Source organism: Globicephala melas, chromosome 6 (genome assembly GCF_963455315.2).
Source record: "Globicephala melas chromosome 6, mGloMel1.2, whole genome shotgun sequence".
NCBI classification, from domain to species: domain Eukaryota; kingdom Metazoa; phylum Chordata; class Mammalia; order Artiodactyla; family Delphinidae; genus Globicephala; species Globicephala melas.
Genome location: NC_083319.1, coordinates 19,743,649 through 19,760,487, shown reverse-complemented (window position 1 = coordinate 19,760,487; position 16,839 = coordinate 19,743,649). Strand labels below are relative to the sequence as shown.

Below are 16,839 nucleotides of genomic sequence, written 5' to 3'. Positions count from 1 at the left end.
ATATTGTGGTATAGGACATCATCTTCCTTTATTCTCCTCTTCAGTGCTGGGGGCAGACACAGGGAGTGCTACTGTGTTGTCTTAACAACTCACCATGTTCATATTGCAAAAACCAGGAATATGGCTATGTCACTTTGTTGCCTAAACATTACCTTCCCTGGCTCCCCATTACCTTCTGGACAGAGTCCAACTTTCTTCTTCTGGATACGAGGGTCTTAAAGCTCTGTCCCCCTCACCTCTCCCAACACCCTGGCTTAGGTTTTCACTTTCGTCTTTCCAAGCGTCGAAGTTTGCTACTTTATACTCCTGCCAGCTTGTGTCTCTGTTTTCCAACTTTGCTTATTCTGTTCCCTCCTTCTGGAATACCATTCCCCTCTCCTCTTTGCTTGGCTAATTCCCTTTCAACTTTCAAAAAAACTCAAGCACCATCTCTTCCAGGAAGGCTTCCCCAAATCCCCAAGTTGTCTGTAAGGTGAAGTGATATGCTTCTGGGCCTGGCTCCCTGGCTAAAGTTGAAGCCACTTGGGGTGTCTGGCATGTTACGTTTGCATGCTCTGCGTTTTAGCACAGACAGCTTTCTACAACTGCATGGGCTGTGCATTGCATCACTATAGGGCTGCTTGTTGCAGAGTTGTGCACTACCTGGCCCACTGTCCACTATGACCCTGAGCACCAAATTGAGTCCCACAGTAGGCGAGCAGTATTGTGCCCTCAAGCTCTAGACAGTTATTCCAGCATCTATTTATAGCTGCTCATTGCTGACCAGCCTCTCCTAAGTACTTCATTAGGTTGGTAAGGAGTGACTGAAAGTGTTTTAGAATCAGACCTCATTTCTTAATAAGAGATGCCTAATTCTAATTGTTCTATATTCAAGGGAATCTCAGCAGTAGGGCTGGGAGAGGGGAATAGGGGAGGGACCCAGGCCTAAGATGCAACTAAGGACTTTAATTGGAGGCAGCTCCTCTGCAGTGGCTTCTCCGGGAGCCGAAGTGACTCTTGTTGGAGGCACAGGGATGGCTCAGACGTCTTCTCCTCCTCTGGGGAGTTTCCGAATCAGTCTTCATGGCCCCTGTTCACCGCCCCCTTCCTGCCGGAGACCCTCCAGCAGCCGTGCAGCCTCGGAGACCTGCGAGGGGGCTGCCGTCTAGAATGTTCAGGGTCTCCCAATGAGGCATGGCTGTTACGGCCAGCGATCCTGGGAGTAGCGGCTTAGATTTCTCTTGTGAAATCCTCTTTTGGAAACATGTGAATTCACATCTGAAAGAAGAAAGGGAAAAATCACACTGAGTGAAGGCTTTGCTCTGGGCCTGGGGGGACTGTTCTGGTCGCCTCCATCCCTGGTCATTGTCAGTTTCTGGAATACTGTGTGAGCCATGTGGATCCTGGCCTGGGACGCATTGGTACCCCATTGGAGCATTCAATGACAGCAGGGTGTCTTGCAAAGTGCAGTGGCCTGGAAAATAGAAGAATTGGGCCCATAATGGTTCTGACGTTAACACTACTCTCTGCTGGGCCTTTGGAAAGTCCCTTCCCACTGTGGGCCAAAGCCTTCTCTACACAGTGAGAGGTGGGTTTTTTTTTTTTTTAACATCTTTATTGGAGTATAATTGCTGTACAGGGTTGTGTTAGTTTCTGCTGTACAACAAAGTGAATCAGCTATACATATATCCCCATATCTCCTCCCTCTTGCATCTCCCTCCCACCCTCCCTATCCCACCCCTCTAGGTGGTCACAAAGCACCCAGCTGATCTCCCTGTGCTATGTGGCTGCTTCCCACTAGCTATCTATTTTACGTTTGGTAGTGTATGTATGTCCATGCCACTCTCTCACTTAGTCCCAGCTTACCCTTCCCCCTCCCCGTGTCCTCAAGTCCATCGAGAGGGGGATTTTTAAACTATGCTCCATGGAGCCCTGTGGAGGGGAGGGGAGCTAGGGGGGCTCCCAGACCCTCACCCCCAATTCGAGTAGAGCAGGACCCCTTAGATTTTTTATAGAAATTGGACTTTGAAATTTTGTTTGCCAGGAGGGTTTAGCTGTTACGAGAATTCTGAGGTGACTGGGCTGGATGACGCTTACCTCTTAACAGCCAGCCTAATAGGGTGGTTGTGAGCTATGTGAGATCACCTGGGTACAGTGTGGGTGCCCATCAATGGGGCTGCATTCCTTCTTTCTGGATGTGGCTACACTCCAGGAACCAGAGGCATTTCTCCCCCCACTGGACTACGCTCAATCCACAAGCATTTTCTGGCATGTTTATTTGCCATGTACCTGGTTGAGTTTGGAGGAACAAAAGTGATGTAGGCCCTGCCCTCCTGGAACTTATCGTCTGGTGGCCGAAGCAGACATGAAGCAAACAATCACGTGCAATACACATATAAGACAGTGCCACAAGGGCTTAGAAGGAAAGTATGGTTATGTGTTCTTTCTTCCCAGACCTCCTGCTCCTCCTGTAATTCCCAGCTCAGAGGGTCCTGCAGCCAGGTCTTAGACCCCTGGACTCTGTCCAGTGTGTCCTAGAATGTGACTGCAGCTTCCTGAAGGGAGCAGTCCTGTCACCCCACTTAGCTCAATATCAAATTGGGGTTTGGTCATTAGGGCAAGGCCCCCTCCCCCAGAGTTTCCTGGTCAGTGTTAGGACCCCAGTTTGGAACTCACCCTCAAACTCACTGCTGCTGAAATAGGATGTTCTCTTTTCTGGATGGAGCAGGGAGTTTCCCCAAATCACGTGGGACGCTTCATTATCTTGCTTGAGATTTTGTCCGTCAAGCTCATCCTTCTGCAGACCTGGCAGTGGTAATTCCATGTGGTCATGTGGGGAGGCTCAGAGGTGAAGGCGTTTTGCCAACTGGAGCAGGGCACATGGACCAGTGGTGATTATCGTGGGGTGGGGAGTACCCGAGTCTGCGTCCTCTAGTCTTCTGAGTTCTCTGCCTCATAAGCAGGCACTGGATTCAAAATATGTATTCTTTTTAAAATATAAAGTTTACTTTTTTCCTGTTTATAAATATAATGCATACCCATTATAGAAAAGCTAGGAAATATTGAAGAATATGAAGTAGGAAAAAAAGCCCCAAACACCCCTCCCCTCAGATATGATCACAGCTCCAGTGTTTGCCTATATGCACATTTCTACATAGTCCATCACATCCTGTATATTATGCATGCATTTTACTTTTTACATATCATAAACATTTTTCTCACGTCACTAAATTTTAAGAATTTTATGGATAATTCAGGATTTATTTAACCAATGTTCTATTGTTGGGTGTTTAGACTGCTTTCAAATTTCACTACCGTAAATACCATTGTGATGACCACTGTTGTATAGAAGGCTTTGTTTTGACATACTCCTAGATTCTTAAAAGAATAACATACAATCTTGTCAACAGACTAAGCTGTATTCTGTAATAAACGACTGTCCTTTTCTAGCCGCATACCTTGAACAAATTGCTTCACCTCTCTCTGTCTGTGTTTTCAGACCTGCAAAATGATATATCCATTCTGGATAATCAGGTCCACTTCTTAGAGTTATTACAGAGATTAAATAAGATCACTTTTCTAGTGTGTAAGCTCTGAAACAGTAGGGGACTTATCTGATCACAGCTGGGTCCCTTGGGCCTCGACAGTGCCTTGCATGTAATTGGGGCTCAGTAATTATCATTATTATCATCTTGGACAAAGGGACTGACATTTTTAAGTTTCTTGGTTTTTATCGTGAAATTATTTTCAGGGGAAGTATTTTAAAGGCCCCTGCTATGGATTGCTGGCAAAATATGCCATGAGAATTTTTTTCCTGCCATTGAATTGTCCTGTCTCCTAGTAGGATCGTGCCAGCTGCCTGACCAGCCTCCCTGACCTCACCACTCACCGCCCAACTGCGTGTTTGTCAGTCCTAGCTTTGCCTGATCTTGACAGTAATGCTTTTTTTTTTTTTTCTGTCTGAAATTGCTGATTTTGACCCCCAGTCTTCTCCACTATGACCTTTTTTCCTGGATCATCAAGAAGGATGTAATTACAAACTGAAGGTCAGGATGCCTTCTCTCTCTCTCTCAATCTCTCTCTCTCCTCTTATACATGGTGGCCTTGGAAACTGTGTGTTCCAGATGCTCTGACTAAAGATGAAAATAGATGTGTAATAGACTTTGCATGAGCAAGAAATACACTTTCATTTCATTTAAATGATTGAGATTTAAAGGCATATTTGTTTTAGCAGCAGAGCCTATCCTATCCTAGCCAGTACCTATATACCATAGTTTCCATTTGTTGACCTTTGTTGAATGCCTACCTAGTGCAAGCCCTGTGCTTGGTGCTTCTATATATTCCCTCATTTAATCCTCCCAGTGATCCTGAAAAGTAATAATACAGTATGGATATCCCCATTTTACAGGTAGGGACACTGAAGCTCAGAGTGAAAGGGTAAGTGACTTGCCCAATTCTGTGGCAGAGCTGATTGGATCTAACCCCAGCCCCAAAGGCAGAGTTTAACTGCTATCTTTATAGTCTTTAGACAAGTGATTCTCAGACTATGATGTATGTTCAGGTTTCCCTGTGGGTCATGTTAAAACGTAGGTTCTGACTTGGTAGGACTGGAGTAGGGTCTGAAAGTGCAGCTTTAACAAGCTCCCAGGTGATGCCAATGTTCCTGGTTCATGAATCACACTTTAAGTTTCAAGATTTTTAAGCTCTATTGTTTATTTGTTTATTTATTATTATTATTATTTTTTTTTTTGTGGTACGCAGGCCTCTCACTGCTGTGGCCTCTCCCATTGCGGAGCACAGGCTCCGGACGTGCAGGCTCAGCAGCCATGGCTCACGGGCCCAGCCGCTCCGCGGCATGTGGGATCTTCCCGGACCGGGGCACGAACCCGTGTCCCCTGCATCGGCAGGTGGACTCTCAACCACTGCGCCACCAGGGAGGCCCTATTGTTTATTGATTTGGATACTTAACCACCCAATCTTCACCTCATTTTGGGTTGGAATTATTCAATCAAAAGCTGAAAGAAATCTGAGGGTATCTCAGCAGGAAGGGGGATGAGCAAAATGAGGCCTCGAGAGGCCAGGCAGGGTGTTTTTGCCTGGTACCTACCATGCTTTGATGGCTGAAGCTCCTGGGTTTGACTGGGGATCTTGGAGTCATCTGTGGCATTGGGTTCCTCACAGCATTTGCAGCATATACAGAAGATCTTCGAGGCCAGGTTTCGGTGGGCTGCTGTATGAAAGAAAGGAATGGGGCCTTGGGTTCTGGGGCCTGAATTCCAGATGCCCCGTTGGAAATTTACTGTGATGGGGGTCCTACAGGGTCAGCCTCTCCCAAGGTATAATAACATTTCCCTCTCCCAGATCTCTTGTAGCTCCCCACGGCCAGCAGGCCCAAGCCCTTCAGCCTAGGTTGCTCTCTCTTAAGGTCACTATCCCTATTTTATACAAAATTTTCTTACCCATGGAAAGGAGTTGAAGCCTCTGTTCTTGCAGCTTTGCTTGCAGGGGTGCCTTATTGAATCAACCGATCTTGAACTTGAGCCCAGTTCCCTGGGCAGGGCTGTTTCCTAAATAAACATACGACCGTGCATGAAAAGTGCCAGTCCTTTACCTGTGCTCACACTCCAGGTAGGATCCCACTACAGCAGAATCCCAGCCCATGCGGAAATCCACGTAAACATGCTTGGCTTTTAACCAGATCTGTATTCTACCCCGTTTCTAGGGGTAGGTTCCTTAACCTTCTCGAGCCTCACTTTTATCACGTGGAAAATGGGAAAAGCAGTGCCTACTTTGCAAAAAGTAAAGGTTTAAACATACGAAAAGTGACCCCTGTGGTGATGGGTACACAAAGTGCCCAGTCAGTGGTCATTGTATTTCCTTTCCCTTCCCTTCATGTAGCTCATTGGCTCCAAACTATTCTAGCTGGTCCAGGTCCCATGAGAACATGGTGATGAAGCACAGTCTTGTAGATGTAGGTCCTGGTTCTGCCACCAACTTGCTGTATGGCTTTGAGTAAGTCCATGCTTATCTCTGTGTCTCAGGCTTCTCATCAGTAATAAGAGGAAGTTAGGTTAGATGATCTCTTCAAGGATCTTCCTAGTTTGGGTAGTCCAGAATTACAAGGCCTTGTTTTCATCCCAAACTCCTTTCACTGTGTATCAACTTTTCCAGGTCTCTGAATGCTTCCTGTTCTCCCTTCCCTTTCTGTGGCAAACCCCCTCGTAGGAAATTCTTCTCACAATACCCAGCTCACTGTGTGAGTTGTCTCACTCATGGGTATTTGCTTCTCATTTTCTCTACTCTCATACCACCCAAGCCACCATCAGCTCTTGCCTGAATTATGGCAGTAGATTTCAAACAGATCTTACTGTTTCTTTTACCCTTGACTTCTTAATAATTAATACAAAATCTCTAACTTCCTGCACATAAGCTATTCAATATAGCACAATTTATATACTGTGGCTAGACACAGCCAGCAGACTAGACACATACGATGTCCCCATTGTGTGGGATCCTTGGACCAAGAGGGGCACTTTCTGGGCCCATTTAGCTTCAATCTCCAATAGTCCTTTGGATCTGCTGTCAAGTGAGTTTTTCATCATAATTTGATCTGTGACATATTTCTCTGAGCTCTCTTTAATGGATCTATTTTCTTAGGATTTATAAGCAAATAGCAATTAATATAAGGCAATTAGATCTTTTGTTTTGGAGATGCACCGTTTAGCAAATATGCTTTCCATTAATACGCTGATTCTTCTGCTGCTTGCTATAGTTTCAATCTTCATCTACTTATATAAACTCTTGCTTCATGGGCTTTTGTTTTGTTCTAGATTGCCTTATGTATGTTGAGTGTAGAAGGAAGTGCTTCATAAGGAAGAAATGAAAACATAAGTTTGACCTACCTCCACCACCAGGCAGCCCTGGGAACTAATGGTTGGAGGTCTGTTAGATTGGTGGTCAGTTTGTATAAAGGAAATTGCTAAAACTTTGCCTTGGGTCTCTCCAAACCTTCATGAGCACATGTCCGTCTTGGTAAAGCAATGAAAAGTCACTTTTCTCAGCCTGTATTTTGGAGTTAGTGATTTCTAGGGCATTGATCATATGAAGCCTTTTAGGTTCTCCTTGGCCAAGGAATTCAAGATGTCATGCATAGTACAAAGTTTTGACTAACTGTAGTGTATTCTTTCCTGTTTGTCATGGTCTCAGCTGCATTAAAGTTGCTTCCTCTTCCCTGGAAAAACTCTTGCTTTGTATATATACTCTCACTGAATGTACTCTGATGTGCTTATCTTAATTAATGGCAAAATTTTGCTAGATGACTTAAAATTACAATGGCCATTATGGCAAACTTTCAGTGTCAAAAATAATAGATTTTTTTAAAAAAATAATAGATTTAAGAGGGGCGGTAGAAGAGAGAGAAGACAAAAACACCAAACAGTCAGTAGAGGGCTTCTTTGACTGATATGCTCTCGCTCCAGAAAGAAGAAAAAAAAATCTTACCACTACTCAAACTTGAAACCTACTTGCCTTGCATGTCTCCCTCTCTCCACCTAGCTTTATCTCTACCACCCACTTAAACTTCTCTTGTTCCTTTCCCTAACTACCTAAATAAACTTTCTTCATGGTGCATTTCTCTAGAAAAGAGAACAAAACATTGCACAATATTCCCCTAAAACTCCTGTACCAGAAGGTGGATCCAGAGAGGTTGAATTTAAAACCTGGGTGAGAGCTGAATTGAGGAGAAATATTTTAAATCATCTCAAATTTTGGAACAACAGAAAGTTGCTGTCTAGTTCAGGATTCTGTTATTGTTACTTATTGCCCTAGACTACCACATTTGTATCAATTAGTTAACTTAATTGTTAACCTTCAACAATGGAGCAAAATGTTTAAAAGCAGCAGGATGGGAAAGACCAGAAGATTTAAATGACCCATCTATGCATAATTCCAAAAAATTAAGGGCTTGAGAAGTTAAGAAACACAGAAAATGCACCACATAAAATTATTTCAAAAGTTATTTCAAAAGGTAAAACCTTTTTCTTAAGGGTAGATTGGGCAAAGATTCAGAATTGAAAACTAAATCAAGATGAATCAGTAGGAGACTGAATAAACTTCAGGACGTTCTGGGGTAGACGAACAGCTTAAGGGAATCTTTTCTTCTTTTCTTGCAGAGGACTCAGACCTGAAATAGTGAACTTAGATACAATAAATTGGAATGAGAAATGTCGACTTTGATCTCCCGATTATTTTCAAATAGTCCTAAAAATTAATTAGAAATCAAAATAACTTTAAGACCTCTTGGACCAAAAGTTCCTCTGTTCTTAAAGAACACGGAGCCTGTGGATGAGGACACTTGTATGTGTGTGTGTGTGTGTGTGTATATATATATATGTATATATATATATCAGCACTCTCCTGTTCTTCCTCTAAACTCCCAAGGAAAATTGATAAATAAAGGTGGACAGTAATACTGCTTGATTGTTGACATGGTTTATTTCTTACTGGGAAATCAGACTCTTCAGTGCCAACCGGGCCTAAGACCTACTGTTCTTTGTGATGACTGTGTGCCTTTCCAAGTGTGCAACTCCCGGGCACACTCAGTGGACAATGTTTCTTACACAGTGTTGGAAGGGAAAAAAATCCTTCATGGGGTTGTCAATATCCCAGACTTCTGAGAACAGTGAGCCCTCCAAAGGCGGTGGACAACACTAGGGGCTCATTTTCCTTCACCTTGACTGACAGTACGCAGCACAGCCCACATCCTAGGGCACAACTGACCAATTGAAAATTCTTAGCTCAGGGAATAATGGATAATAGAATACCTTTGGATTTTATTTTGGCTAATCGGGGGATTATGCACCATTGCTTTCCCTTCATGCTGTACCTTGATTAATACCACAGGTGAGGTTGATCTATATCTAAGCCCAAAGAAAAGGCAACCTGGCTATTTGAGGTAGACACAGGGTATCATTTGAAATTTATCTTCTTCTGTCATACCTGGGAAATAGTTATGATTCTAGACTGCCTTCCACACTCTCTTAAAAATTCTTTTAATTATTATTGTTTGTCTCACAGTCATTCATTGGCTGTTGTCCAGAGAGTGGAATACTTTTATGCGGCAACTGTTTCAACTTCTGGCTCCACAGATGATTGAAAGACAGAAACAAGAAGACATCAGGCTGGCTGATGCTCCAGCTGAACATCAGATCTCTGTAAGTGGAAAACTGTAACTGTGTCTTCAAGGGAAGTGGCCAACAGTGGTGAAGATCTGGACAGTCCCTGAGGGTCTCTCCTGAGGCTTTGGTTGAGGGAGGGCCGAAAGGGGGAGACAAAGAATAAAAAAGGAGTTCCCACACTCCTAAGCGAAGACTGATTGCTTTGTAACCATGGTAACAGATAATCACCAGAACCTGTTTAAACCCGTTTAATCTGTTAATGAACTTTTATCTTGATGACCATTCTCCTGAAAGTAACATCCACAGACAGTACTTCATGGCCTATGGTCTACCACTCCTAAGCACTCCTGCCTCTGAAATACCACCTGTCCATGAACTCAGTGCCTCCACAAACCCCTTAAATATTAGCCATTAGCTTTGTTCAGAGACTTTGTCATCAGAGCATAGTTCTCTCTTGTTTAATGAGAAATAAATTCAGCTTTTTTCCACACGTTGAGTGGAGGTCTCTTCTGCTAAAGCAGCTTATAGGTACATAGCATCTTGGAGATCATTCTGTAGTAGCAGCTCAGCAGATATTTTCAAATATAAGTTTATCTGAATCTAGCACTGATGCTTTTCATATCTTTACTCCCCAGCAATTTCCCGAGAAACAGAGGGGAGTAGAACCACTTTCTCCTCTAAGCGTTGGTAGCCAAGAGTTTTGAACTTTTGAGCCCCTTCAGAAACGGAAAGGATATTAACACTGTAGCAATTACAAGCACGTTCTTTGGGGTATAATTCCTAAGGATTTACAATTTGTTAGCTATGAAATTTAAAAGAATTTAACTTTCCTGAACTTCTGTTTTCTTATCTGTAAAATGGGAATGATAATAATATCTACCCTAGAATGTGGTTGTGAGGATTAAATAATCCTCACATAACTAATGATGGAAAGTGCTTAGCACAGCTGTCTGGCACGTTGTAAAGGCTCAATAAATGTAAATGCTGATGCTGATGCAAATGTGGAGTTGATTTTGGTTAGGGCAGGGTGGGTGTGGTGTTTCTTGCACTACCAGCGCCCTCCTCTAGGTGGAAGCAGGAGCCAAAGAAAAGGGCCCTTGGGTTACCCGCAGTGGGCTGTGAACTTCAGGTCTTCAGTGACCCCACAGAACTTCGACCAGAGCAGGAAAGATCAATGAGGTCAAACAGGAAGACTTCTGGAGCTGGAGGAGCCCTTAGGGGTCATTCAGCACAGGTGGGGAGACTGGGACCCAGAGAGAGAAACAGTGGGGTAAGAGGGATGGTGTCTGCTTCCTGGAGCAACGTGAAAAGGTGCCCAGGAGTGATGGAGACATTGTCCCTTTAAGTATGAAACAATATCCCTCCTGCTCTCAGGTCTAACTTTTGAGCCTCACTCATCTGCGGCTGGCAGAGCAGAGAGGGAACTATCTGTGATGTCACAGGGCCTGGGAACCACGGAATGTTGGGGGCAGAGGGGTTTGGACTGACTGTAAATGCAGGGAGGAGGGAGGATGTCTGCTGATCCTCTCTCTAGTGGTCCTTCCCTCTGTCCACAATGCCATGCTGTCCTTTGGGGCACTGGAATGGAAGTCCTGGTGCCTCTGGTGAAAGCATCTTGAGGATGGCTGGGCCAGAAGGGGGCGGTATAGCACTGGATGCAGAAGACCTTGGTCCACATTCTGTGTCCGTAGCCAGCAGGGTGGTAACCTTAGGCAAATAGACATCATGTCTTGGTTTCTTCCTCTTTAAAGTGGGAATAATGGGACTTCCCTGGTGGCACAGTGGTTAAGAATCCGCCTGCCAATGCAGGGGAGACGGGTTCAAGCCCTGGTCCGGGAAGATCCCACATGCTGTGGAGCAGCTAAGCCCAGGCGCCACAGCTATGGAGCCTGTGCTCTGCAGCCCACAAGCTCACAGCTACTGAGCCCACATGCCACAACTAAAGCCCGTGTGCGCCTAGAGCCTGTGCTCTGCAACAAGAGGAGCCCCCACTCTCTGCAACTAGAGAAAGCCTGCCCGCAGCAACGAAGACCCAACGCAGCCAAAGTTAAAAATAAATAAATAAATAAAGTTATTTTTAAAAAGTGGGAATAATAATTATTTAATTTTAAATGATATTTTTAGGATTAAATGAGGTCAGGTAAACATTTAACACGGTGCCTAGGTATAGTAAACATTCAAGAAATGGTTGTTATTAATGATATGTGCAAATATAAAGTGGCATTCTCTTCCCAAGCTATCTTTCTGGAAAATTGAGTCCTGACAAAATCTCCCACCTTTGGGGAACTCTCAGTTCCTTTATTTAGGACAACCAATTTCTATTTGGGGAAGCCAAATTAGGTTAAAATGTTCTCAATCAGTGCTATCTTTGGATGCTTCTAGAGGTCACCTGATACAAAAGGAACAGAAGCCAGCAAAACTTCAGCACAGTTTTGGATGTTCTGTTGGAGGGGTGGATTGGGGTTCAGGTGGTTACTTTCAGGAGAATGGTCATCAAGATTAAAGTTTATTAACAGATGAAATGTGTTTAAACAAGTTCTGGTGATTATCTGTTACCATAGTTACAGAGCAATTGGTCTATGTGACCTAAGCCGTACTAAGTATTCGACAGTGGTTAAAACAGTCTTTTAAACCTCAGTTGTAAAGAAGTACTCCTAAGTGGTAATATTGAAGGTTCTCAATTCTGGCTGCAAGTGAGATTCATCTGAGATGTTTTTTAAAACATAGGAATACCCTCAGGCCTCACTCCAGATAAATTAGAATCCTTGGGGATAGCAGTGGGTGAAGCCTGGGCATCAGTAGTTTTACAAAGCTTTCCAGGTGATTCTTATACGTAATCAAGACTGAGAACTACTAAGTTACATTGTGGAGATGGCTAATTACACACTTAAGCAGTGATTCTCTGCAAAGGCTGCCCTTAGGGAGGAACATTTAAAAATGCCACGCTCAGGGCTTCCCTGGTGGCGCAGTGGTTGAGAGTCCGCCTGCCGATGCAGGGGACACGGGTTCGTGCCCCGGTCCGGGAAGATCCCACATGCCGTGGAGCGGCTGGGCCCGTGAGCCATGGCCGCCGAGCCTGCGCGTCTGGAGCCTGTGCTCCGCAACGGGAGAGGCCACACAGTGTGAGGCCCGCGTACCACAAAAAAAAAAGCCACGCTCAGTGCCCACTCTATAGGCCAGTAAAATCACTATTTCTGGGCATTGGTAGTTTTGGAAAGCTCCCCAGATGATTTTCCCCCAACACACTTTAAAAAAATTGAGATATAATTGACATATAACGTTGTATAAGTTTGAGATGTACAGTGTGTTGGTATGATACATTTATATATTGCAGTATGATAACTATGCAATAGTAGTGTTAGCTAACACCTTTATTGCATCACATAATTATTTCTTTTTTGTGTTGAGAACAATTAAGATGTAGCCTCTTAGCAACTTTGAAGTTTATAATACAGTATGATTTTTAACTCGCAGCCGGCATTGAAAACTACTGACCTACAGAACAAATTTTAAAAACCTAACTTTTCTTGATGCTGTATAAATGTATTTTTTTAGCTTTTCAGGAACAGTATTATATATGGATTCAATAGGACTATTTTTCAAATAACTTAGAAATGAAAATATACTCTGGAAACCTGTGTTAGATGAAAATTGTAAAGATACTGATGTTAGAGGTATGTGAGAAGCATTTGAATGAAATTGTTTCAGAAGATGGGAGAATGAGGATAGCGGTATTTCTAAATTAATATATTTTATAATATATAATATGCCATTGTATACGCACATCCTGTATTGAATCCTTGTAAATAGATGTTTGGTTATTTCACCTATAGCACAAAATATTTATATATTCAGGTTGGCCAAAATACTTAAAAAGAAATCTTTGCGTGAGGAAATTGGGAGATTGTCTTCTGTTTGGGGTGGTTTACCATTCAAGCTTAGATCTGGGGTAGGAGTCTAGTTAGCAGGTTCCTGCACTAATCCCTGGTCCAGGTAGAGAATAATGAACTAAGGCACTGGCCTAAGATAAGTGGGTGGATTTTGAATCTGGTGATTCTAGAGGGTATGGGCTCTGGAGCTGGGCTGCCTGCATGAGAAACCTGCTGTGGTAACTTGCTGTATGACGTTGGCCAAGGTCATTTACCCCTCTAATCCTCAGTTTCCTTACCTTTTTTTTTTTTTTTTTGTGGTATGCGGGCCTCTCACTGTCGTGGCCTCTCCCGTTGCAGAGCACAGGCTCCGGACGCGCAGGCTCAGCGGCCATGGCTCACGGGCCCAGCCACTCCGTGGCATGTGGGATCCTCCCGGACCGGGGCATGAACCCGTGCCCCTTGCATCGGCAGGTGGACCCTCAACCACTGCGCCACCAGGGAAGCCCTCCTTACCTTTAAAATGGGAATTATAATAGCGTTGATGTGAGGAATACATTAGACCAGCCATGGAATGTCATAAGTGTATAGTTGTCCCTCAGTATCTGCGGGGGGAATTGGACCCCCAAGGATACCAAATCTGAGGATGCTCAAGTTGCTTATATAAAATGGTGTAGTATTTGCATGTAACCTAAGCACATCCTCCTGTATACTTTAAATCATCTCTAGATTACTTATAATACCTAATACAATGCAAATGCCATGTAAATAGTTGCTGGAGAGGTGCAAATTCAAATTTTGCTTTTTAGAACTTTCTGGAATTTTTTTTTTTTTCTCCGAGTATTTTCTGTTGTGGTTGGTCGAATCTGTGGATGTGAAGCCCTCGGATGTGGAGGGCTGACTGTAGTACCTGGTAGAGAAGCATTCAATAAATGTGGCCTGTTACTATTATTATTTGATACTGAGAGTGAAGGGTGAGTCTGGGCTGATGCTTTCACACCTGTGGATGTGAAATTAGAGAATTCAGGAAGAGTACATTTTGGATAAGGATAAATTTAGGTATTTTGTTTTTGTTTTTTAAAACAACTTTATTTTGAAATAATTACAAATTCACAGGAAGTTGCAAAGAAACTTGCAGTTTATTTTTTAATTTTTAAATTTTATTTTATATTTTTATACAGCAGGTTCTTATTAGTCATCAGTTTTATACACATCAGCATATACATGTTAATCCCAATCGCCCAATTCATCACACACACACACACGCACCCGCAGCTTTCCCCCCTTGGTGTCCATATGTTTGTTCTCTACATCTGTGTCTCAACTTCAAGTGCAGAGAGTTTCTATGAATTCTTTACCCAGTCTCCCCCAATGTTAGCGTCTTGTATCACTAATGATATCACAACCGGAAAATTAACATTGGTGCAATCCACTAAGCTCATTCGACCATTCACCAGTTTCGTACGTACTCATATGTGTGTATGTGTGTAGCTGCATGCAGTTTTATCACATGTGGCTTCATGTAACTGCCACCACAACCAAGACACTTAACTACCATCCCCACAAAGTTCCTTATGTGCTACTTCTTTATAGCCACACCACCCCCTTTCCCCACCATCTCTAACTCCTGGAAACCACTAATCTGTTTCCCATTTCTACAATTATGTCATTTCATGAATGTTCACAAATGGAAACATGTATCTTTTTGTATCTTTTTGAGTTTTTTTTCAAAAAACTCAAAAAAATGTATCTTTTTGAGTTTCTTCTTCTTTTTTTTTTGAGGTACGCGGGCCTCTCACTGTTGTGGCCTCTCCCGTTGCGGAGCACAGGCTCCGGACGCGCAGGCTCAGCGGCCATGGCTCATGGGCCCAGCCACTCCGAGGCATGTGGGGCCACTCCTAAGCCCCTCTTTTTGAGTTTTTTTTTTCACTCAGCATAATTTCCTTGAGAGTAATCCAAGTTCTAGCATGTATCAATAGTTTATTCCTTTTCTTTGCTGACTCATAATCCACAGTATGCATGTACCACAGTTTGTTTAACCAGTCATCCAGTGACAGATATTTGAATGGTTTCTAGTTTTTGGCCATTACAAAGAAAGCTACTCTCGGGGCTTCCCTGGTGGCACAGTAGCTAAGAATCCGCCTGCCAATGCAGGGGACACAGGTTCGAGCCCTGGTCCGGGAAGATCCCACATGCCACGGAGCAGCTAAGCCCGTGTGCCACAACTACTGAACCTGTGCTCTAGAGCCCGCAAGCCACAGCTACTGAACCCCGCGCGCCTAGAGCCCGTGCTCCACAACAAGAGAAGCCACCGCAATGAGAAGCCCGTGCACCCCAACAAAGAGTAGCCCTCGCTCGCTGCAGGTAGAGAAAAGCCAGTGTGCAGCAACAAAGACCCAATGCAGCCAAAGATAAAATAAATAAATTTATGGAAAAATACATAAAGCTACTCTGAACATTCATGGACTAGTTTCTGGGTGAAAATAAGTTTTCACTTCTGTGGGGTAAATGCCCAAGAGTACAATTTCTAGATTGTATGGTAAAGCCATTTTTAGTTCTAAAAGAAAATGCCGAATTGTTACCAGCCCTTCCAAGTTGGTCCCCAACAGGGGTCTTCCTGCCTAGTGTCGCTCGCGCCAATATAACTAGACTGACCTGGGTTCAGAAGCAAAGGAAAGTTTTATTCTTTTTTTTTTTTTGCGGTAGGCGGGCCTCTCACCGCTGCGGCCTCTCCCGCTGTGGAGCACAGGCTCCAGACGCGCAGGCTCAGCGGCCACGGCTCACGATCCCAGCCGCTCCGCGGCATGCGGGATCCTCCCGGACCGGGGCACTAACCCGCGTCCCCAGCATCGGCCGGCGGACTCCCAACCACTGCGCCACCAGGGAAGCCCCAGTTTTATTCTTTGATCAAAGAATGCAGAGGTGCCAGCTCCCGCTCTAAAGTCTGCGCTCCGCCCGCTCCCGCTCCCCAGGCCATCAGGGCGGGGCTGCTTTGCAGGGGGTGGGTGTGTCTCTTCAGCGGGGGGCGGGGCCGGAGTTCTCCTGGGTCTCGCGCAGTTACGCTACTCACGCTCCAGATCACAGTGCCGGGTGCAGCTTCTCTGCACGCGGCCTGCTGCAGCCATCTTGAATTGAAGTGTCGTGCCGCGCTTCTGCATGGCCCCGAGGTGCAGTGTCGGGCGAAGCCCTTTCGCACTAGGAACTCTGGTCTGAAGTGCCGGGTGGAGTTCTCTGCCCATGGTATCCTGTGAGAAAGTGAAGCTAGACGGGACACAAAGAAAAAGAAAAAAAGGTTAGACTTTATTTTATTACCCAGATTCTATTTTTATTTCTCGGGAATTGTGAATGGGCTCTGCTGTTGACCAGGTTATTTTCCAGAGGGACTGTGCCATTTTACATTTCCACCAGCAAGGCTCCTCTTCTCCAGTGTTTTTTTCACTGTTTTTTATTTTAGTCATTCTAATAGGTGTGTCTTGGTATCTTATTGTGATTTTAATGTGCATTTCCCTAATAGCTACTAGTGTTGAACATCTTTTTTTTTTTAAGAAGATGTTGGGGGTAGGAGTTTATTAATTTATTTTTGCTGTGTTGGGTCTTCGTTTCAGTGCGAGGGCTTTCTCTAGTTGCGGTGAGCGGGGGCCACTTTTCATCGCGGTGCGCGGGCCTCTCACTGTCGCAGCCTCTCTTGTTGCGGAGCACAGGCTCCAGACGCGCAGGCTCTGTAGTTGTGGCTCACGGGCCTAGTTGCTCCGCGGCATGTGGGATCCTCCCAGACCAGGGCGCGAACCCGCGTCCCCTGCATCGGCAGGTAGATT

General features: G+C 44.4%; 1 protein-coding gene across 1 annotated transcript; it reads right to left on the bottom strand.

Annotated features, from left to right (window-relative positions):
• Positions 1–1,153: 1,153 nt before the first annotated feature.
• Positions 1,154–16,263, bottom strand: TEX48 (testis expressed 48). The gene is given in 4 exon segments (XM_030859167.1): positions 1,154–1,257; positions 2,656–2,784; positions 5,087–5,209; positions 16,095–16,263. Coding segments are annotated over 4 exon segments (525 nt in total).
• Positions 16,264–16,839: the final 576 nt, after the last annotated feature.